Genomic DNA, 25,447 nt, shown 5'->3' with positions numbered 1-25,447 from the left:
TATTTTACTTTCATATTATTTTTTTGAGTACACAATATTACTGGCCATAAAAGTAACTCTCCAAATAATCAAAAACTAAAGTGTGATATAAATTCAAATTTAATATAATGTGAGTCATATGTAAAATGAATATGATCCACACATTTTATTTTTTTTAATCTCTTTTCAAATTGCTTTTTAGGGGTGAGGGCTGAATCACTAGCTCATGTTTAGGTCACAAGGTTGGCATATATTCCTTAGATAATATCAAAGGCAAGCCTTAACAGCCTCGTATGGTTTTCCATAGATGATATTAAGGTTGTTAAAGTAAAGTGTTAGGTATTAGTATTTGCTTAATTTAAGAAACAAATTGAAATTAATAGTAAATCTTCAAGTTTTAGAAAATTTAGGTCCCATTTGTTTGTTGCTGCAGAGGTTGGATCGATGGAGACCCAAGAGCATCTTCAATTTTTCATTATTTTTTATTATTAAATTGAACTAAAAGTAAAGTCTAATTATTTTATTAAATTGTATCAAACTAAGAGAGATGCAAAATTTTTACAAAACACAAAATTTATAACACTCATATTTTTACTTAAATTTGATAACTTTTTTTTTTTTTTTGTATAAATTAAATTTGATAAACAAATTTAGAAAAAAAAAAGAGAGATGATTTTCTTTCATGTTTTTTTTTTTTAAATTTAAAAACATTTGATTAAAAAAAGTAAGAATTGAAATGTTTCATACCAAATCAAACTTTTTAACTAAATTTTAAATCAAATTTAACATTAAAAAAAAGAGAGTAATGAGTGATGAGCTAATTAACCCGTTGGTTTAGAAGATAAAATACTATAATGTTGCGAATATATTTTTTAATGCTAAAACTAGTGCTACAAATGAGGATATATATATAATGTCTAGAGTGCATCTTTATTTTTATTTAAAGCTGATATTCGGAATGTAGCTTTGTTTGACTGCATTAACTATTATTGCCTATAATTCATCACCTAACTAAAACAACAAATCATTAGTAGCTGGTACATTGTAAATTTAATTAAACATTAATGTACCTTGAATTTGTAGGGTCTAGTGGTCCTCACAAGGGATCAACAAAGTTGACTGTGAAGAGTTCTAAATAATTAAATTTCCATTTGTGTCTATAAGAAGGGTTTTGTCCTTCTTGGTGTGTGTTCGAGTCCCTCATAATGGACTCTTCATAACAATGCATAGATGAATTATGTTCCCGATCTTTTTTTTTTTCCCCCCTTAAGTTAAGGTTTTGATTGGAAAAATAACTAAAGAATAGATTACTGTTTTCTGAATTATTTTTGTATTCTGAAGATATAATTTTCAAGAGTTTTTTTTTTTGGGTATAATAGAGAAAAAATTAATATGTTAAATAAAGTATTCTGGATGTGTATTGACTACTATTCTCTTTTCAATTTTGTTTAATTCAGAGTTTAATACCAAATACAATTTTAATACAATAATTGTGCCATAAGCATGATGGTGATGATGATGATAATATTTTAACTTTGAAGGGCTAATATTCTGTGGAAATCAAAGTTACATTATTATTATGATTATGATTATTTGACTATATTTTGTTTATGAAGCCTTTGCTTATGAAGTGTTTACTAGTAGGCCGGCGTTGAAGGGTCTTTGTTCCTTTCTTCCTAATTCTCGCCAGCATCATCACCCTCTCTCTTGTTGCCTGCCGACACCTTGTTTTCTCTCTCTCTCTCTCTCTGCTCAATTCATGTGAAATCCCAACTCACCCCCCCTCTCTCTCTCTCTCTCTCTCACTCACTATCACATGCAAATATATACATACACATGCTTATATATATATATAATCTACCCGTGATGCCGTCGGTGATTATACTAACCTTGGCTAGCATTATAAGTAATTGTATTTGATTTTGTGATCAGTTTCTGTATTTATAAATTTTTGGTCACACATTTCTCTCTTTGTCTCTTATCTTTAGCTTATCTAATTCCACATAATTAAGAGTGGAATTGGGAGAGCAAAATTAAAGAGATGAATCAGTATTCTTAAATAAATAACAAACAGAATACGATGGTTTATCATTTTGTAAAAGGGAAATTTTATAACTTAATTAAATTTGTCTCAATAATGCGATGTTCTCAAAAAATTAAAATAATGTTGAGAATTTAAAAAGTGTAAATATTCATTTTAAATATGAGTTATGAGTTACATCACCAAATTTTAAATATATATATATATATATATATGAGTTACATCACAACAAATATAAATCTTTAGTTGATTTCCGATCTTTTAAATCTGATAGTGGTTTTACTAGTTTGGATAAGACATGGTTTCCAATTTATCCTATTTATACTTGGTTATTTCCTTCAAAGAAATTATACATTAGCTTTTAGATGTAATGAAGCCAATAGATTTATCATCAGCAAATGGTTTCCACAAAAAAATACAATAATGCAAATTTTGGATTATACATGTACATTGTTTTTAGTACATTCAACAACATTAATCATTATATATCAATTTCAAAGAGGAATTTGGATTCTCTTTATTTCATGTTGAAAACAAAGATTAGCATTACATTATTAATTATTATAAAAGAGTCAGGCCTATAAATTAATATTTTAAAAGCCAAAACCCTTAAGAGAGATATTAAAATTTATAATGATGTGATAATTATATAGTATAATGAGATCTATTAAAAAAGTGAGAAAAGCAGATGCTAAAATACAACATATATAAGATTCAAATTCTAGCGTTGAGTTTAAGAAATGAGCACCTCAACCACTAAGCTAACTTTTAATCTCATATGTTATTTGTTTTTAGGTACATTTTTAAACTTAGATAATAGTTGAAAATTCTTTACTCCTATTTACAGTGTGAGAATTTTACATTATAGATTGGTGTGGCCCTACTTGCATTTATGAAAGAAAAAAGATAAAATAGAAGTTAGACCAAAAAGTTCAACAGCCACTTCCATCCCCCACTGGCTTTTGGTGTGTGTGTGTTTTTGTTTGTTTACCTGTTTTCATGAGGAGTGAGTGGCACAACTGACGCTGGCTGTGTCCACCATGTGAATTTACCATACTGTCCCCTCATCTGCAACTACCCAAACAACATCAACATGTGTACACCTCATGGATATCAACAATCTATTCCAACTTCCAAGTGTATGGCTACTTAGCTTATCTTTTGTGGTTGATAATTTCATTTAAGTTGTGAGTGATGCTCTTTGACATGAAAATGAAGTAATATGTTAGAAAATATATTTTTAACAAATTAGTGAAAAGATAGATATCTAACTTGGTGATACTCATGGGATTCAATCTGTCTAACAATATTTTGTTATTGAGATTTTGAACTCGACTCTCTAAAAGATGAATGGCATTGTGGTTGTTGTGATTGTTAGATTTGCGACTATGTTTTGTTTAACCTCCTTGCAATTAATGTCTAATTTAACACAATTCTTATCAAATTTTCTCAAAGTACCTTCTTCTCGAGGAGAAGAACTTTAAGATGTAGGATAAGATCAATAATGTTATAATGGTAATGATATATAAACATTACTTGTGTACAAAAAATCTATATAGAATAATAATATGTCGCATTTATATTTATTCATTGAAAGTTAAATGTCCATTACTATGATATATAATTACAATAATATCATTGTCATATCATTCTTGTTTTAAATCATGTATGAATATGATTTTTCATGATAGAATGATCAAATTTTTGTATTACGTTTGATATACTATGTGAATTCTCACATTTGTATTAAAAACGAAACAAATACAGGTGATAAAAATGATTAAACCTATATAATGGTGACAACTCACATAATGTATCAAATGTTGTGTAAAAATGTTATTATTATTATAGCATTATTGGAGTAAGATTGTAGGCCACATGGACTCATTTCTTCTTCTAATATTCTTTCTATACATGATCATGCTCAGGTTTCTTGAGAAAGGTAATTCTGAGCTAAAAATTAATGGCAATTTGTGATCATTAGAAGATTCACGCTAAATTGTGATAATGAATTGATGATTTTGACTTTGAACTCCTAGCATGCAACATGCAATTAAGAAAAAGAGTCTTTCAATTAGATTTTGAAATTAAAAAATAAATAAATAAAAATCAACTTAAGAGGATCTGATTATGAGGGCATGGAAAGTTCACTGGATGGTAGAGAAAAAAATGAGTTTGGGCTGAGGCATGCTAATCAATGGCATAATAAAAACAATAGCCCCACAAAAGCAAGAAACCACATGTATGAAATAAAGAAACCTAAAACCAAACCTTTCAGTCCTTTCCTTTTCTTTTTTTTTTTTTTTTTCCCTAAGAAAGTCTAAATTATTTTTTTTTTAATCACATTTTGTTTATAAATTTTGTTAAAGAATGCCTAAAGGCAACTGTTAACAATGCATAAAATTATATATTTTTACATATACTTTCATAAATAATCGATTATTATTTCAAGAATATTAACAAATGTTTTGAGGACACTCGTTAACAAAATTCTTTGGTGATAAGTGGAAGTGATGCATCAACAATAAAGGGAAATAATTAAATGTTATCAGTACGACTTATGAGACTTATATGAAACTTATAATCCACAGTATCGTCCTCCTAGCCTAGTCTTATTGGACTCGAATAATTTTGTACATAAACAATCGAGAATCAATCGACAATGCATAAAATTATATATTTTTACATATACTTTCATAAATAATCGATTATTATTTCAAGAATATTAACAAATGTTTTGAGGACACTCGTTAACAAAATTCTTTGGTGATAAGTGGAAGTGATGCATCAACAATAAAGGGAAATAATTAAATGTTATCAGTACGACTTATGAGACTTATATGAAACTTATAATCCACAGTATCGTCCTCCTAGCCTAGTCTTATTGGACTCGAATAATTTTGTACATAAACAATCGAGAATTAATCATTGGAGACCCTGATGAAATTAAAGATCAAACAAATCTCCAATGAATCATTTAAAAACTTGAACTTGAGACCTTAGATCTTATGTTCAAAACTCAAATTGAGACATCAAAACCTCATCAATCCTATTAACATACGTATGTCTTAATCAACATTAGTCGCTTTTGCACCAAAAGCCAATAGGAAAAGCTTGCTTGGTAGTGTTTTTTCAAAAACACTTTTCAGAAAATTCTATTTTCTTATTTTTCGTGTTTTCTTATTTTTAATGATTTTTTTAATATTTTAAGCAATTTTTTTTTTACTTTTTAGACATACCTGACATAAATATACTAAAAAGTAAAAAATTTGTGAAAAAAACCTTTTAAAAATTCACTAAATACCAAAAATATAAAAAAAAATACGAGAATTCAGTATATTTTTTGTATTTTTATGTATTTATTAAAATTTTAAAATATTTTTTCACAAATTTTTTACTTTTTAGATACATCTAAGTGAGGTGCATCTAAAAAAGTAAAAAAAAATGTTTAAAATTTTAAAAATATTCACTAAAAATAAAAAAACATGAAAATCAAAAAACTAAATTTTAAAAAAATTTAATTCAAAAAATTCAAACCAAACCACTCACCATTTTAATTGATATGCCTGATTTTCCAATGAGATGGAAAGTTACATATGAGAACAGCTATTCTTCGTATCGATCATTTCAAGGGTCATTAAATTCATGTTCTTTATTTTATTGAGAAAATAAAATTGATTTGGATCTTCCCCAATCACCCTATTGATTATGCTAATTATACAATATTTGAACAACAATAAATCAGAGATCCTCCTTTGATGTTATATTCGTCTTTTCAAATCCAGATTCCAGTGGAGACTAGAGAGAGAGAGAGAAGACTACTTCCCCATTCCTCAACTAGACAAGGCAATGATGAGACAAAAATATACTAAAGTTAGAGTTTTTATTTTATTTAATTTTATTTTAAAGAAAAGAAAAGAGAGGAAAGCAGATCATATATGTCTGATAAAGAACAGATCACAAAGAAACAGCTGGAAAAGTTGAGCAGAACTTGTTCTAACAGAATTGAGCACATTGGTACTATCACCAGACCAACTTCTTCTACTCCAAGCAAACCTTAAAGTACAAATACATACATATACAGCTATGCATGTCTATATCTATACACAAACTACAAATAAATATACTACATTATTATTTCTTCACTCTCTTGTCCGTCATCTATTACACCCACTATTAGGTACACCCCCATTGAATCAGCTTTTACATCAACAGCTCAATCAAGTGGGTAGAAATGATAAATGCTTAAAATTTCAATTTAAAGTTAATGATGCTGTTTGATGCGGCTTATTGTAAATTAAAAGTTGATAATCAGAAAGTAGAAATCAAAAGTATTCATTCCCCAGCTTCTAAATTATCAGCTTTTCTCAACTTATTTAAGCTATTTCTGACTAAAAAACTGTAAGCAGAAACTGCACCACACAATCTGACACGGATTCTCAAATTAAAATAAACTATAATCACCCCTATAATCTACCAAAATGTTGTGTGGTGTGAACTATATTGACGGAATAATTTTACTCTACACATTTTAAAATTTTGATATACATAATATTGTTGTGAGTTTAATCAATTTTTAGACAACACCGAAAGGTTCGAGTTTTGCTTGTGATAAGACTTGAGAACAAAACTAGTGGAAATTCCAAAGCAATGTACTACAATTACCAATAATATGAATCTAATTCCAAAAAACTAAAGGCATTAATTGATCTCTTCACAAAAGTGAAAGAAACATCTATAATTATAAAAACCCATTTAACCCAATTGCACAAAACAGCCTAATATGTTCTCAAATCATAACAATTTGCCCAAAATATAATAAAAAAGAAAAAATAAAATAAAATAACCTGTGAACTATGTCAATGGCTATGAGAAAGGTGTCAATGTTTGATGAATTCAGCATCAGAGACAGCAGAGATCTCTAGTTGACTATGCTCATCATCATCATCATCATCTTCATCTTCCATTGGAGCTGGCAAGTTCAGATCTATCAAACTCTCTCCAAATTTACTAGCAGACTTTGATGAACTCAACAGGTGTGATCTCTTGTGCCCACCAAGTGCTTGACCCGAACCAAACACTTTGAAACAAACTGGACACTCATGAACCTTCTGATTCTGATCCACATTGTCTGCAATGCAGCTCTTGACTACCTTAGTATGACTCGTTCTGTGTCCACCCAGTGCCTGAAACGATCCGAACTCTTTCTTGCAAGTTTCACACTGGTATTTCCTCTGACTTGGCGGTCTCAACTCGCCCGAGTCATCCGAACTCCATGTGTCCCTCGAAAGCATCATCAAACACAGAGCAACATCTTCCTCAGTGGATGTATCCGAGACCGAACTCACCTGTTCCAACTCGGTAACCGACTCGATCGAACTGGGTTTTTTCAACTTGGGACTCTTCCGAGTCCGCTTGGATCGCCGGCGAGTTGGGTTTCTGGATGACTCGGTCTCGCTCTCTCTGTCTTGAACCACCGACCCTCCATCGAGAAACTTGGGATCTACTAATCTGAAGCTCCTTTTTGGGTTCTCTCTCAACCCATAAACCAGAGCTTTCTCTTCACTCCCCTCTCTCACTTGTTCTTCTTCTGAAGAAGAAGACAGAGATGAAGCTGACTCGGTAGGCTCACTGAGTTGTTGTGGCTTTTGGGTCTTTGGTGGAATCGGTAGGTTGGCCAAGTGAGACCTCATGTGACCACCCAAAGCTCTGCCATTGGCAAAAGCTTTAGAACAGAGCTTACACTTGTATCTCTCCATCAACACAACAAAAAAAGATAAAAAAGAAAAAAAAAACAGAGCAGACTCTGTTTCCTCCCTAAGATTTGTTTTGTTTGATTGTTTCTCTCTCTAAAAGATTGAGAAGATGGAGTGGGAACTTATAGAGGAGTGTGGGTGACAAGCATTCCTCTAATCTCCTCTCCTCTCTCCCCACCAAAAGCATTCCTCTAATCTCCTCTCCTCTCTCCCCACCAAAAAGACAGAGACAACCAAAAATGTGAATTTGCAAATATGAAATGGAAATGCTCGGGTGTATGATGTATATGTATGTAATTTTATTATAAAATTAAGTTTATTTTTATAAATTTATATAAGTGATAGTAGAAAAATATATAAATTAAGCATAAATTTGTACCAAGTATTTGAAATCACTTATTAAATTAGTGAAAAACTTACGTAATTTATTTTTGATAAGATTACATATAATGTACACTGGAGAATTTTCAGTATAAAATTTGTGGTATTAGAATTTGCATAGTTGTAAAATATATAGAAATGGATTAATTGTTCCATGGAAACGGCAAAATAGTCTATCAGAGCATCTCTAACCATTGTTGCTCTAATGTCATTATTATTGTTATAATTTGGTAATAAATAGTGTTATTTTATCAAATCATAGCAATGGTACTCCAATGATCATTTGCTATTTTGATAAATCTCAACTAACTTTTCCTCCGAATTTGTAGGTGTTGTTTGAATATAGGTTTTTTTGTGATTTTATTTTTGTTTATTTTTTGTCTTTTGTGACATTTTTTTACCTGTTTGTAAAAAAAATTATATATTTATATTATTTCCAAGTAGACAAATATAAAAATGAAAAAAAAAATTAAAAATTGCCTTCATTTGAAAAAATATATTTATTTTTTTGCATTATACTATATTGAAAAATTTAAATTATAATACAAATTAGTCAAAATTATACATTGAAAAAATAATATTACATTGTTTTGTAGAAAATACTAGAAAATAAAAAATAAAAAAAATGAAATTTCATTACAAAATAAAAATTACATTGCAAATAAAGACTAACAATTACATTAAAAATGAAATGACATTGCAAAATTTAAAAATATATTATCTCGTAATTATTCATCAGGAGGCATAGGGAAATAATAATTTGGATTGTTGAAATTTGAGGACCACTTGGCGAAAATCTCAGGTTGCGTTTGGTAGAGCTTTGTAATTATAATTTGAGAGTATGAGTTGTATTTTGAGTTTGTGAGGTTTGAAATTATGATTTGAGTGTAGAAAATTTGTTTGATAAAGAGTTTTGAAAATAGTTTTGAAAAGAGTTTTGAACTGAGTAGGGAATTGTTAATGTGACATTTGACATTTGATACAAAAATTTACAACTCATAACCAAAAAATTATTTTAAACCATATAAAAAATTTTAAAAAATTCAGAAAATATTTTTTTCTAATATATAAAAATTAACATATCAATTGTAAAAAAAAAAAAAAAAATTACAGTTCCGGTCAACCGGCCGGACGTCCCGTTAGGCCAAATTTTGAAAAAAAAAATTGAAAATCGAGCTCGGTTTTGACAGAATACACAGAGCTTTCTGCAGAGTTGTGGAAAATTAATTTCACAACTCTATCCAAACATCATACTCAAACTACCACGTTGAAAACTAATTTGAAAACGGTTCCAAACAGAGGAATTTTTTCGCATTGTGTAATACGCTTTCGTCTGAGGATCCAAAAGAGAAATGTTCGTAATCATTATCTCAAGTTTTTTTTTTTTGATCTCAAGTTTTTTCATTTCGTGCAGTGTTTGAATCTTTTTTTCTTCTCTTTCATCTTTTTTATTTTCTTTCTCAGCAAGGTGTTCGTTAAATGTCTCCAATTGTATGCTCATTTTTTGGACTTCAACTTCAGCCACTTGATTTTTCCGAAATAATTCTTTTGAAGCTTTCCTACCCATAGGCCTTTTACCCTTTGCAGAGACACTACGCTTACCGACAGTTGGATTTGAAAAATCTAGAAATCCCCTAGATGTTGATTTGTGATTATGTATCTATTTTAAGCACTATATAACAATCCCAATCAAACAATCAAGACAAATCGACACAACGATTTTACGTGGAAAAACCACAATTGGACACCTCCAATTGTGATAAAAAATCACGGGCAAAAACCACAAAACAATTCACTAAAAAGACATAAAGAAATTACACAGGTATACTCTCAATTACCTAGCGAATCCACGCCCGAATTGAACCAACCCCTATGTGCTTCTTCTAGCCCCGTCTTCACCTCGGAATTGTCTTGACTATGAGCCACTCTAAAATCCACCAAAGTTTCAGACTCGAATTCTTCAGAACCCACCGAAGAACAACTCTCTCTTTTGTATAGAATAAACAAACAATCTTTTGATGTATTCTTCTTAAACCATGAGTTGAATACTCAATGAAACATCAAAGAAAACTAGCAAAATAGCCTCAGATATAAACCCTAGAATCCAAGAAGAAGATCTGGAGACGTTACCTTAGATTTGGAGCAACTTGCAAATTTATAGAATCTGAAATCGCGAGGTCCGCTCGAGTGTAGAAATGGACGCTCGAGCGGGGACACTATATGATGTGTTCCAAATCAGGATGTACGCTCGAGCGGGGATTTTGAAGCTCGAGCGTGAAAACACGGATCACAGTATTTTTGCAGACACGCATACTTCTGGAACTCACTATTCTCCGCTCGAGCGGGGAAATAGACACTCGAGCGGAGAGACAACTTTAAATGCATTTTTGCATTTTGCTTCGGGGGCATTGCCCCTTGACCCCGCCAAGGGGCGCTGCCCCCTGGAACCCTGTGAGCTGACCGAGCAGCTCGATTCCCATCATAGTCAGCGAAGTGGTAATCTTGAAAGAATTAAACACCACAAACTTCTTTGCAAAGCACGATTTGGGTTGGATTCGCATCTAATAAACTCATAGCCTCACTAAAATAAAAGTGTGAAAATAAATACAACTGAAAGGAGTTTTGTCAAACGGGATTGCCAAGAATAAAAACCTAACAGGATTGTTACCAACACTTGGACTAGTGTCATCTTCAAGAGAAATGCAGTTATCCATAGGGGAATCGAGGGCTGAATCAGGGGAAAGCGGTGTATGTATCCTTGACTTCACTGTATTTGTAGGAGCTACATCTTGCCACCTGATATTGTTTTGCAAGATTAACCAACAATGTTCAAAAGCAAAATGTTTCTTTTCATCTTGATGGTATAAAAGTTTTGCTTGAAGCATCTGTATTAATAAAATATTAAATTAAGTAATTATTTAATTTTTATATGAGACGAAATTAAAAAAAAAAAAACTAACGTAATAAATAAAGATGAAATCTTACTAGATCAACTTGAGACATCCCACTTGGGTGTAGATTTTCGACTTGCACTAAACATCCACGAAATTTGTTGGAACATTTCATGATTGTACCCCATCGAGATTGGATAAAAACTTGTGTTCTTGACTGATCATTCTGAAGGGAGCAATAATTGTCATAAATTCTCCCCCAAAAGTGAGCATAAGATTGTGAATTGCCAACAATTGGGTCTTTAGAAATGTGACGCCAAGTTTTACAAAGTGCCATATCTTCAGCAATGGTGAATGATTTTTCTCTCTTTATTTTTGATGAACCGTCTATACCGATTGTGTAAAGAAAATATAAATAAAAATGTAATTTAGAAAGTTTGTTGTGAAATGAAATTGAGCAAAAAGAGATGAGAAAATGTTTGTACTTATAGAATAGAAAAGGAGCCGTTTTTTTATAGCCTTTTTAACATAAAAATATGACCGTTTTATAGCCGTTGTGAATATGTTTCACTTATGTTTTTATTTAATTTTTATTTTTTTTAATGAATAAAGTAGCACACTTGGATCTTAGCCATTGGATTGTTATTAATCAATGGCTGAGATCAATCATCTGTCTGTGTGTCTTTATCCTCTTATCTTTGTGTCTCTGCCCATTGAATAAAATAGCACACTTTGCTCCGTTTGTGTCTTAATCCTCTCATCTCTCTTTATCACTCTCTTCCATCACTCTGTGTGTCTCTATCCATTCATCTCACCGCCTTTATCTCTCTCTCCCTAGTTCTCACATTCTCTCTCTCCCTATTTCTCGGATTAGTGAAGATCAAAGAGAGAGAGAGAGAGAGAGCTTCAGATCAACTTCATCATTCTCTTCAGATCAGTGAAGATGAGAGAGAGAGAGAGAGAGAGAGAGAGAGAGAGCTTTGGATAAACTTCATCTTTGTCTTTGGATCTTTGAGATTCGGATGAACTTCATCTTCGGATTAATGATTTTCAGATCGATGAGACTTTCTCTCATCTTTATCTTCGAATCGATGAAACTTTCTCTCATTTTCATCTTCGGATCAACCTTCTCTCATCTACCCCCCATCTTCTCTCATCCGAAGTTATCTCTCTCTCTCTCTCTCTTCTTCTCCAGAACCACCACTAGATCGTCCACCTATCCATATCCCTCGAAGCCCTAACCCCCCCATCAACCTATCCTTCGAAGCCCTAGCCTCCATCTTCAACCCTCTTCTCCAACCTTAATGGTCATAGTACTTCAATTTGGCTTTCTGAAGAAGATGAATATTGGAGAAATTAGTGTAAATTCGACTTTCAAATCCAGGTATTTTTCTTCCAAAACTCATAATGGATTATTTGAGAAATTAATTTGAGATTATTTATGTTGGTATTCCTGTTGATATTGTTGAAAATTTTTAAATCTATTGGTATTTTTGAAATCTGTTGATTTGTTGATATTGCTGAAATTAATTTGATATTGCTGTTGGTATTTCTGAAATCTGTTGATATTCTTATTCAAGTTGCTGAAATTTTTAAAGATGAATTTGGTATTGCTGAAATTTAGTATTGACGATGATTAATTTGGTATTTGCTGAAATTCAAACATTCTGGAATTTATTCTGATTAATTTGTGATGATTTCTATTTTAAACAACATGGTGAATTTCATTTTTTTTTTTTTATAAAAAACTTCAAACATTCTGGAAAATCCCAACTGAAAGGAAATGAGAGAACGAGGGAAGGAAGAAAACAGTTGGTTTTTGGGTGACTTGGCAGATTTGGCAGCTACCAAAGTAGCTGCCAAATTTGGCACATGATTTGGTAGTTGCCAAATTTGGCAGTTGCTATAGCATGCCATTGGAGAAGCCAAGATTGTCTAAGTTGCTATATTATGGCTTTGGCAGCTGATTTAGCCATCCATTAGAGATGCTGTTAGTGTGAGCATGAATGGAGAAAGAGAGATTTCATTCCGGTGTACCTAAATATATATATAAAAATGTTGGAGGCCTCAAATTTTTATCAAATGTCTCACATGGGCATGAGACCTATATTGTGTGGGTCCTAGAGACATTTGGTAAAACTTTTGGTAAAATATGAATGGAGAAAGAGAGACAAGTAACATGCAGATCTAGGCCATTTTTGTAGTAATTTTTTTTTTGGACAAATATATTAAATTCCCTCAAACTATCGACCATTAACACTATACTTTTTAATGTTTTAAACTTAACAATTATTTCTCTCGAACTATTTGAATTTCAATATCAAGTCATTTTGTTAGTCATCTATTAGATATTTGAATAAAAAATTGTCATATGTGGTGCACATAATATCTATTTTAAAAAAGATAAAATAAAAAATGATTTAATATTCAAATTCAAATAGTTTGAGAGGGATAATAATTTAGTTGAAAATTTTAGGTGGGTAAAGTGTAAATGGTCGATAGTTTGAAGGGACTTAATATAATTTGTCCCCTTTTTTTTTTTGGGGGGGGGGGTAAATTACATTTGCCCCCCTAAAGTTTCACCCGTTTTTCACTTTGACCCGTTAAGTTTGATTTTTCCCACTTTGCCTATTCATGTTTGCAATCCTTCTCATTTTACTCCTAAACTAACTTCCATCCAAAAAATTAACAGAATCTGCCACATTACCAACACATCAGTTCCATGTGTGATATAAAAAATTCACTAAAGATGCAAAAAATAAAAAGTATAAAACAAAATTATTGAATTTTTTTTAGTCTTTTGTGAACATTTTTTTTTTCAAATTTATTCAAAAACATTATTACATTATAGATGCACATAAAAAAATAAAAAACAAGTTTAACTAAAAAAAAGAAAAAACTTTACTCAAAACAAAAAAAATGAAAATATGTTGATTTAAACACTTGTATTGTCAATTTTGAAATGAAATGTTTACTATCTTTTTTTTTTCCTGTCTTTTTTTTAATTAAATTTGTTTTTATTTTTTTAGGTTCATCGAAGTTAAATGCATCTTTAATGTGATAATATTTATGAATAAATTTGAAAAAAAGTGCACTAAAGACAAAAAAAATCTAATTTTGTTTTCTATTTTTCTTTTTTTGCATCTTTAGTGAATTTTTTTACATCACACGTGGAGCTACTGTGTTGGTGATCTGACAGATTCTGTTAGTTTTTTGGATGGAAGTTAGTCTAGGAGTAAAATGAGAAGGATTGCGGGTAAAAAACATTAGGTAATACTCATTCCGCTGAGTGACGTCAAAGGCTTCATGATCGATCTTCTCCGACGATGCTGATCTTGCCTCATGCACCCACTCTTGCTCGTTAAAGGAAGACTAGGCTCTATCTCTCTCTTGCCATTGCTCAAGGTTGAGAAGCTTTTGTTTATGATTGTTGGCTGTTGCGCCCTACCTACATTGTTTAGGTTGAAGCTTCCATATAGAGAGGTAGCTGTACACATCTTCTCCAAGCTCCCATTTGGCATGAACTGATACACTAAAGCTTTGAAAAATCGATTCTTTGCTGTCTTGCTTTCAACCTGTTCGACAAAATGCCTAAGTGAACTTCTGTCACTGAGAAGTCACAAGATGATTAAGGAGAAAGAGAGAGAGAGACAGAGGGACAAAGAGAGAGACAGAGAGGGCAGCAAGCTATCAATGAAGAAGGGCAAACTAGCTAAGAGCAAATTAGCCAAGAGTAAATCAAAATGTAAATCTGCTAAGTGCAAATCAACCAAGGTCTCCTTGAAGGAGTTTGATAATCAGGGGGATGCTCAAATATCTACCGATGAGATGCCTGATGTACTCCCCTGCAGGTCTACACGTATCCGAGTAGCCCCCAAATCTCTCATATCTGGAGATTTTGTGGGACCATGGCAAAGGCTCTCGAATGAAAACAAAAGGGGATTAAGGGATGTGGAATCGGAGGATAGCTCAATCGAGTGTGATTGTGTCGGTCTATGCTTGTGTGGAAATCTTGATACACCACGGTTGCAAATGAATGTGGAAATGTAAGCCTCAACTAAGCAATCATCAAAGCAGCACCAAATACCTAATGCATGGAACACACCAACTAAAGTGCTAACTGATCTTGAGCAGTGGCCAAAATTGGCCATTGTTTCCCCACTGGCGGCAAATGAAATGATAATGTCAAAGAAACTTGGCTCACCCAATGCTGACCAAAGGAGAGAAGTAATTGATACCAAGCAACGTTAGAGTGTTGAAAATGTGCGAGCTTGTAGTAATGAAGATTTAGCTGAACTACATATGGAAGACACACAATATGGCAAGGATGAATGTCTTGATGGTGATACAACTGCTATATTAGGTAAGCCTCTACAAGCTTGGAGCTCTTTACTTAAAGAAGAGATTAACAAGGTGTCAAAAATGAAGTATAAAATAGGTGCCCATAAGATTGAGAACCTAGTAGATGGCATGTACAATGTCCCTATAGAGATCTCAAAAAAAGGCTTTTCTCATTGGGAAAATGCCTTGGTTGGATACTTCATTGATAAAAGATTCTCTTTCCATTATGTGAAAACTTGGGCAGAGAAACTTTGGGGAAATTTACTTGAGGATGTTGTCTCCATTGATAATGGGTTTTTTATTTTTAAAGTAAAAAGTGAAGAGGCTATAGACAAAATTTTGGAAGATGGCCCCTATTACGTTGGGGCTAGATTGATTGTTGTTAAAAAATGGCAACCTGGACTAAAACTAACAAAGTGTGAATTTTCGAGTGTGCCGTTATGGGTGAAGTTGTATAATGTTCCTTTGGAGCTTTGGACTGAAGAAGATTTGGGTTACATTGCTAGCATCATGGGAACTCCTCTTTATTTGGATGAGCGTACGCTCAAGAGAAGCAGACTTACGTTTGCGAGAATATATATTGAAGTGCCAGCAAATAAAGAGATCCCTAAGTCTTTCAAAATAAATCTTGGTTATGGTGATCCATATGAGATTCAAGTTGAGGTTCCATGGAAGCCTCAAAGGTGTGATGGTTGTAAGACTTTTAGTCATACCACTAATTTGTGTCCTTAGAAGCCAAAGACCTTGAACCCTCCATCTTCGAAACAAGAGTGGAGAGTCAAGGAGACTAATATACAAGTTCCAACCAAATGGGAAGTGGTGAAGAAAAAAGGAAGAGATGGTGGGCAAGGTTCAACGACAGTGATAAACAAAGAGGCAGAGACGCAGTGTTTCACCCCATCAACATCTAATGCTTTTGATGTCCTTGAATCATGTGATATGGGAGAGTTGGGAAATGGAGAATTAAATCAAGAGTTGTTGTGTCAAACAAAGAGCCTACAAAGTAGAGGGGGTCCATCTCCGAGTGATCCCATTAATGAGGAGACTACAAAGGAGGATAATAGAAGAAAACTCAAAGCGAAACTTCATTACTTGAAGAGTGCTAGAGGGAAATTTTGATTCCATTGTTGTGTTTGGTGTTTTTGTCGTCTATAGGCTTAGTTTGTTTCTTTTGAGGGAGTAGTTTATTTCTATGTTTATGTTTGTTCTCCCTACAAAGGATGTGTATTGAACTTCATTGTATATCTATCTTTTTTGGTTATAATATGACTTACTTATCCAAAAAAAAAGAAGAGAAGGATTGCGAATATAAAAGGGCCAAAGTGGGAAGAATTTCAAATATGAAAAACCAAAGTAGGAAAATCAAACTTAAAGGGTCAAAGTAGGAAGAATTGCAAATATGAAGAGTTAAAGTGGGAATGATTACAAATATGAAGGACTAAAGTGAGAAAAATCAAACATAAAAGGCCAAAATAAAAAATAAATGAAACGTTAGTGGGACAAAGTATAATTTATCCTAATTTTTTTTAACAACTTTTGCCTTTGCTACAAAATGCAACGTCTACCACTTTCTCTTTTCCTTTTATTTTGTTTAATATTTTTTTTTTTATGAATGGGGTATTCAGGTTAACTTATACACACTTACATTAATCATAGATTTCTAAAATTAATGATTGACCAAATTTTCAATAACCCCTAGAATAACTCAAATTCAATATCTTAAATTTAACCCGATCAATCCTTGAAGTTCTCTTTTACTTTTAATTTAATATGTTATATATATATATATATATGGGATTAACTTAATAGTTAGTGCATAGAATTTGATTGTAGAATTAGATAAGATTTTCTTATATGAGGTGGATTTCATTACAGAATTGTGGGTCTGATCTCTAATCAAATTTTAGGTACTTAATTTTTTTCTTAATTTAGGTGGTATTTGATAAAATTGAAAGTTAGGATACTGAAAATTAAGTATTAAAAATTGAATGTTGAATTTTTTAAGCTAAAAATTGTTTGACAAAAAAATTAAATGCTGAACTAAAACTAAGTTATTTGATATGTATAAAATTAAATTTGAAATTTATTATTTAAATTGTATATATTTCAATTTTTATATTGTGATGGTGGTGGTTGTCGTGGTGGTGGTGGTTGTGATAGTGGTGGTAGCAGTTGAGTTGATGGCAGCAGTGGTTGTGGTAGCGGTAGCAATGGTAGTGACAGTAAAATAATGGTGGTGCTTATGACAACAATAACAATGGTGATAAAGGTGGTGGCAGTGGTGGTGGCATAATTATAGTGGCGGCGGCGGCATGGTGGTGGCATGGTGGAGGTGGTAGTGGCATGATGGTGGCGGTTGTGGTGGTGGCGGCGGTGGTAATAAATTTATAATAGTGTATATTGATACTTATATTTAGTATTTATAAATTCTGTCAAAATTAAGTAAGTTTCATATGATTTAAATTTTTTTAAAGTTTTATCCTATATTTTGAGTGGCACTTAAATTTTGAAGTAACATTAATTATGATTACCAAACGAATTTAATTGATTATCACTTAATACATTCAGTTTTAATTGCTAAATCAATTTATCAAATTCGTACAAATTTTAAAATTTTTTAGCTATAGGTAGTGTTACTTGATGTAGTCATGTAAAGAAAGCAAAACACTTCATTTTTGTAGCCCCCAAAAGTTGCAATTTTATTACCAAAAGTCATTTTAATCAACTACAATTGTTAAATCAAAAGCCATTTTTTGATAAAATTTTAATGAATGTTTTTGAGCATTGTAGAATTAATCAATTTATTTGCAAAAAGATTTACATATAAATAATTTTTTTACTTAATTTTTTTATCACAAGATATGAAAGACTCGAGTATCGCGTGTGTTTATTAATGCAAATAACATCCATTGTATCAACTAATAAGAAGAATCAAGTGAAAAATTCATTTATGTAACACATTACATTTTTTTTTACACCTTAACTAGATTTTTCAAAGAGGTCATAATGTAAAAATATAAACCCAATACCCCATAGTTGGGGAAACACTACCTTCCAGTTAAAAGTATATATGAGCGACTAATTGAGATAGTCTTTTATATATATATGTACGCATATATGATTCCAAAAACCTTTTAGCCAAATTTTATTTTTCAACAGAATGGACAAGAATTCCATGGCATTTATTTTATTTTATTTTGTTTGTTTATATATTCATTCAACACTCTCACCTCATGTCAGATCTGGCCATCTTCATGCTGGCATAATGAGAAAAATGTGTTGTACATTTTACTTTCATTTTTTGAAGTATAATTAAACCATCATTATTAAAATGTGTTTGGCATAATGTGCCATTAAATGAATATCAAGCTATGACTTGAAAAAAAAAAGATTTGGGGGTGGCTGTTGTATTGGGGACACAATAGTCATTGCTATGCTGTTGTACTGGGGACACAATAGTCATTGCTATGCAGCTAAATGAATCCATTTTGAAAGTTATTTTAATAATTTGAACAGTTCACATTTTAAATTATATCGAGTGTAACATGCTTGTAAAAAAATCAGATTAATCAGATATCGTTAATCTTTTCATATACTCACATATGTATCTAAAAAATAAATGATAATTGTAATTTAAAAGTATTAAAATGCATACAAATGTGAGTGTATGAAAGAATTAACGATATCTAATTAATTTAATTTTTTACAAATATATCATACTCAATATAATCTAATATATAAATAATTCAGATTATCAAAGTAGATCCAAAATGAATCTATTCAGCTACATAACAGTGACAACCCCAAACCCCCAAAAAATATTGGGGTTTATTGTAACAAATGACCCCGGCATTGATTATCCATGTGCGATAAAGAGTGGAAAGATATTTTTATATATTTTTAATTAATGATACATATAACCCTAAATTCAGGTTAAAATGTTTTTGGTAGTGCTATATATATATATATATATAGATATCTATTTAGTTAAAAAGGCCCGTGCAATACACAAGTTATGATTACAGTATATTTAAATTTTACATTTAAATAATTCTTTAAAAATTAAAATATTGTTCTATAAAATTGAATAGAAAAAATCATTACATATATGATAAAATTATACGGTATGATATGTATCATTTTTTAATTTGTTATACTCTTAATGATGTAAACTCCAGTTCTATTACCATATTATTTTGGATGAATTTATGAGTTTTTAACATTTTTTTTGAATTTATAAAAAAATATATGGTGTGTAACTGTTCTCAACAGATAAGTATAAAATAAATATTAAGATAATTCTCTCATCTAAAAAAAAAAAATACTAAGATAATTCACTAAATTAATAAAGAAGAAGAATATATATAGAGTGCTGCTAATAGCACCTACCAAAATTCTTTGGACCCCAACCCTAAACCTTAAATTTTAATAATATTTTTTTGGACACCCAACTTATTACCAAATCTACCCATATTCATAATATTTTCGCAATGAAATGCACACCCACCTAATTTTTCATCCAATTCCTAAAACAACCCTAATGAAAAGAAAAGAAGAAAACAGATGATACTCGGATGTTATTGCATGTTGGGTGGTTCACAGTGACTGAAAGAAAAGAAGACATAATAGCCATGGCGATGGCTTGTTCATCATCATCGTCTACTTGTTCAATTTTCAGTCCAGATATGCGAATTTTTAGTGTGCCATTATCATCAAAACCTATAAAAAAATTCAATCACATTCATCATCATCATCAAGATGAGCGTACAGTGGGCGGTGTTGGACGCCCATTACTTCTGTATCGGTGCTGCCAAAAGAATCCATCATCATCAGAATTTTGAATGTATCGCCATCAGAATTCTGAATGTAGCCCAAAATAATTTGTTCACCACTGTGTAGCCGAAAAAATGTATTTTGTTCAAAACTGTTTTGTCGAACAATAATGATTCTGTCAGCACTGTATGTCCGAACAAAATTTGTTCATCACTGTGTAACTTGAATCCATTTCAATTCACAACTTAAAATAACATGAATTAAATCTATTCAAAATACATAACTTAAATCCATTCCAATTCACTCTTTTCCATTCTAAGTTAGTTTAACAAAGAAAATTACATAACTGACTATGTGCATTAATGTTCGGAACCTATGTATTGAACGAAAGGATTATGTTTAGTACCGTATTACCGAACATAATTCTAACAGTCAGCAAACCAGTACCGAACAGTTCGAACGAAACAAGAACGACCGAAAATGACCGAGAATGTTAATACAAGACAGATAAACTTATTAATAGAACGCCGGTCTCATTAGAATTGTAGTCCTTGTCCTCCATTGTTCTACACAGTGAAATAAGTGATGAAGTATACGTTATACTTGAAGCAAAACTTTCAAGTTCAATAGCGTTGATGATGGTGATGAAGATGACACATTTAGGATTTAAGATGATTATAAAAAATAATAGATTTAGGGTTTATATTAGTTGGTTACGAAAAGTAATAGGTTTAGGGTTTACAAACATGGAATACGTATAGTTGGAGTTGGAGTTGGAGTTGGAGTTGGAATTGGAGATGGGGGTGGGGATGGGGGTGGGGGTGGGGGTGGGTGTCCAATATTATAGAGCATTAGTTCTTACTGATAGGTGGGTGTATAGGTGGGTGTTGCAGTTAATAATGTCTTTTAATGTAATTTTACTTTAAGGTATAATTGTAATAAAAAAAATTATAAAATGGGGGGTCCAAAGAATTTTGGTAGGTGCTAATAGCAGCACTCTATATATATATATACACAAATGACTAATTTTATTAGTATATAAATCATATTCGCATAACAATTGACCAATTTTATTAATAAGTAAATCATTAAGTAAATTAATAATTTTTAATGATATGGAAAATATTTTTCAATTAATTGTTTTATTAATAAATAAATCATTAAGTCAATTAATAGTTTTTAATGATATGAGAAATATTTTTCAACAAACAATTTTGATAATTTATTATTGTATAGGAGAATATTTTTTTCTGTATTAAATTAAAATTTATAACAAACGATAGTTGTAATTTTTAGTATTACAGGATCGATTCATATTTTAAATATACCTTATAGGTGTATTTGTAATTTGTTAAAAAATAAAATATTTATGTTTCATAATTGACCAAGAATGTTTGTGTAATTACTAAAAAAACTTGTTGCATAATTGACCAAGAATGTTTGCGTAATTACGAAAAAACTTTCACTCAATATATAGGCCACCATTAGTAAATTATTCAAAATGAAAAGGTAAAATCGGAAAGAAAAGACAAAAAAAAAATACTAAGATAATTTACTGAACTAATAAAAAAGTAGAAGAAAATATGTATATATAACTAATTTTTATTAATACATAATTCATACTTGCATAACAAATAACTAATTTTATTAATAATTAAATCATTAAGTAAATTACTATTTTTTAATGATATGAAAAATATTTTTTAGTTAATCATTTGGTTAATAAATAAATTATTAAGTCAATTACCTTTTTTAATTATATGGGAAATATTTTTCAATAAACAATTTTGATAATTTATTATTGCATTGGAATTTTTTTTTTGAGTATTGTGTTAAATTAAAATTTATAATAAACGATAGTTGTAATTTCTAGTATTATAAGACTGATTCATATTTTAAACAAATCTTATGTGTATATTTGTAATTTATTAAAAAATAAAATATTTATGTTTCACAATTGACCAAGAATATTTACATAATTATAGAAAAACTGTCTCATAATTGATTAAGAATGTTTACATACACTACTAAAATTTTAGCTTTTTGCGACGGCAAGAGGGGGGTCGCAACTGGGAACGTTGCAAAATAGTTTTTGAGACGGCACAGTGCTGTCGCTAATGTTTTGCGACGACATTTTAACCTTTTGCGATGACACTTTACAGTCGCTAATAACGTTTGAAATTTCTTGACTTTTTGCGACGACACTATTTTATAGTCGCTGAAAATGTTATTTGAGACGACAAAAAATATCGTCGCTAATAGTCTTTTTTTTGCAACGACAAGAACACTGTTTTTGCGACGGTGTGGTGCCGTCGCAAAAAGTATTAAAAAATAATAAAATTTCTATTTTTTGCGACAATTTAGTGCCGTCACAAAAAGTAAAACCTGTAACAAAATCAATAAAGATATTAAAATTTTCTGTTTTCTGCGACGGTGTAGTGCCGTCGCAAAAAAGAAAAAAACGTCATGCGATAAAATTATTAAAAATATTAAAATTTATCCATAATAATTGCATAATAATATAAAAATTTCTGTATAAAAATAACAATTTCTTCATAATAAAATATTCTTCCATTTATAATTACACATCAAAATTTTCCCATTACATAATGTTCCATAATGCATATATAATGTTTAAATACATGATTTTGTTCATAATTCAAAATAACATAAACCAAAATTAAATGTTTTTCTCATCATTCTTCGTAGATAACAAAAACAAAAGTTAGCCACATTCTCCACAGGCATGCATTCCACAAGAAGCACACTCCTACATGGGAAATATCTGAAAAATAAAAATAAAAATAATTAATGACAATATAATTATGTGTTAATATTTGACCGAAATTACTGTGTAAAAAATTTATGACACTTGCTACACTACCAAACAGATACAGGCATTAAAAAAAGTTCAAGATCATAATAAACAAAATAATAATTTGTAAATAAATTTTTCAATCAATAGACATTTACAAGACCAAAAGTATCAAAAAAAGATTTTATAAAATATTTTACAAAAAAAAAAAAAAAAAAAAAAAAAAAAGATCAAAATAATAAAAAATATGATATAAGCACTTTTTCCACATTGATCACTAATCTGACAAGATTTAAAAAAAAAAAATTATTCTAATAAGGACCCTGTTTATTCAACTGGGACAAGAAGCATAAAATTGAAGGCTACAATTGCAATAGGTAGAACAAAAGATGGTCAGTTGCATGTAAAAAATAACAGAAAGACTGTACCAAAAAAAGGGAAAAAACACCAAAACAGGACCAGACCCTCAAAATGAAAGTTTAAGAAGGAAAACAATTATATTCAAACAATGAAAACTCCTTCAGGTACTTGCTACATAGTCAAACAAGGAATAGAATGATAACAACTGAACTGAACCAAAAAAGATGATTCCAAGGTCCCATAGCAGTTAGAGCGGGTACAAGGCCATCCATCATCAAAATACCCACAGTAGGCAATGCTCTCCAATCTCTTCTCATGCCCCTCAAGCAAATGGAAGCAGAGATAACTGCTATGAAACCCATTTTATAAGTAGCAATGGTTAATTTACAATACACAAGATATTGAATGCACTAATTTAAATACATGAGAGTTTCAACTTAACCAAACACCAAACTCTCTCAATCTCTGATGCAGTTATGTACTATATGCACCATCACTATTACTGTAAATAATCAAAGAATATTTTTAACTTGAAGTGAACACCCTCTGGTTTTAATCGTACCGTACCAATTTAATCTGGTTATGTACTAAATAACACTCATCACTAACAACTACGCAAAAATTGTGATTGGAAATATTCTTCCATTCCATCTCTAGTTGGGAAGTTTCTCAATTCACTTCTTGGAACCAACTATGCATTGACTCTTACATTAGTTAAACAGAATGTCAAAACATTCGTGTTGGATTTGTCATGCAAGTGAGACTATTTTGTATACATATATATTGCAGATGAGACTTATGCAAAAACTAACTTGTAGTGCCTACACCATCAATCACCAAATAAAATTAACTATGAGCATGCTCAGAATACATGTGCATATATACATATGAGAGAGAGAGAGAGAGAGAGGGAGAGAGAGAGAGTGAGGTACCCCTTAAAGTGAAGCTGCTGTAAGATTGGTATTGCCTCCACTGCTATACAAGAAACCATCTCTTCAGACAGCCTGTGCAAAAAGCAAACACAATAAGAAACGGAAACAAATATTAACATATGAACAATTAAAACGAAGGATACTATCTTCTTACATCTGGTTCTTAGTGCTCCAAACATCCCACAAACTTGGGCCTAGCATATCCATGACCTGGCTTTCACAAAACCCAATATAATAAGCACAATAATAGTAGGAATGATTTTCACAATGTCAGTAGTGAAAATTAAAATGAAAAAGAACAAGAAACATTTTCAAAATGAAATCATAGACTTGCGAAAGAAAATTAAGGAAAACTCACAAGAATGTAATAGTTTCCTAGGCGACCTTTGTAATGGACCAAAGGAATTCCATAACAACCATTAAGAGTGCTTCATGAAGAAACCAGCAATAAAGAATAAGACTTTGAAACCAGTCATTTATAATTAGTAAGGGAAGCGAAATGGAGTTCAATCAACCTTACCAATGAAATCTTGCATACTTGTAAACTTGCCACTCATAAGGCGGGTTATAACTGCATTCTTTATTATTTCGATGCTCAAATTTCAAAGCAACCTATTGACACCACCCCCCTGCAAAAATAAATAAATAAATAAATAAGGGACACATTCATAACCATCGGAATAAATTTCAAAGAAATTTTACAGAGATCTAGTGGAGCCATGAGAACAAATTCACAAACCATATACCTCAGCAGCATCAGGGCTAGTGTGCCCTGATCCACCGGTCACCCGTCTTCCAACATAAACTTTCCCAAAGCCCCCTTTGCCCAACTTTCTATCTAACTTGTAAAGAGGGGAACTGCCAAGTTGTACCTGAATGAAATTGAAACAATCAAAACAAAATAAGAGAGTGAACCCTCTAAAATTTGATTACCAAAGAGCAACAGAAGTTGATGAAAACTAGTAAGTGACTGAACCCATTGGTTTAATCAGTTTTCTAAATCTTGTGTAAGTCATTTTTCAAAGAAGAAAGAATCATAATTAGTTAGATCTGTCATTGATGCAACCTAACCTTATGAGAATTTTATTGAAGAAACAACAGGCAAATAGATATGCTGATCTCTTTCCATATAATATGAGGGAGAGAAGAAAGAGAGAAAATAATCTTGAGGGCATACT

The 25,447-nt window shown here is 31.2% G+C and overlaps 1 protein-coding gene and 1 long non-coding RNA gene across 3 annotated transcripts; both read right to left on the bottom strand.

Moving 5' to 3' along the window:
- Positions 1-6,702: 6,702 nt before the first annotated feature.
- Positions 6,703-8,043, bottom strand: LOC114266872 (zinc finger protein ZAT9). Its single transcript, XM_028207806.2, has one exon. It carries the CDS (start codon positions 7,777-7,779, stop codon positions 6,901-6,903), a length of 879 nt encoding a protein of 292 aa, XP_028063607.2. The 5' UTR covers positions 7,780-8,043; the 3' UTR covers positions 6,703-6,900.
- A 16,001-nt stretch (positions 8,044-24,044) lies between these two features.
- On the bottom strand, positions 24,045-24,904 carry LOC114258884 (uncharacterized). Of its 2 annotated transcripts, XR_014347984.1 has the most exons (4): positions 24,808-24,904; positions 24,628-24,697; positions 24,424-24,479; positions 24,045-24,341 (listed from the first exon to the last, which is right to left on the bottom strand). It is a non-coding gene; the product is annotated as an uncharacterized LOC114258884 (long non-coding RNA). The 2 variants fall into 2 exon arrangements; XR_014347983.1 differs by lacking the exon at positions 24,808-24,904 and having other exon boundaries at positions 24,628-24,750.
- Positions 24,905-25,447: the final 543 nt, after the last annotated feature.

Source organism: Camellia sinensis, chromosome 13 (genome assembly GCF_055761805.1).
Source record: "Camellia sinensis isolate YWXY chromosome 13, ASM5576180v1, whole genome shotgun sequence".
Classification (NCBI taxonomy): domain Eukaryota; kingdom Viridiplantae; phylum Streptophyta; class Magnoliopsida; order Ericales; family Theaceae; genus Camellia; species Camellia sinensis.
Note: the sequence above shows the minus strand (reverse complement) of the source record. Positions and strands in the feature narration are given on the sequence as shown.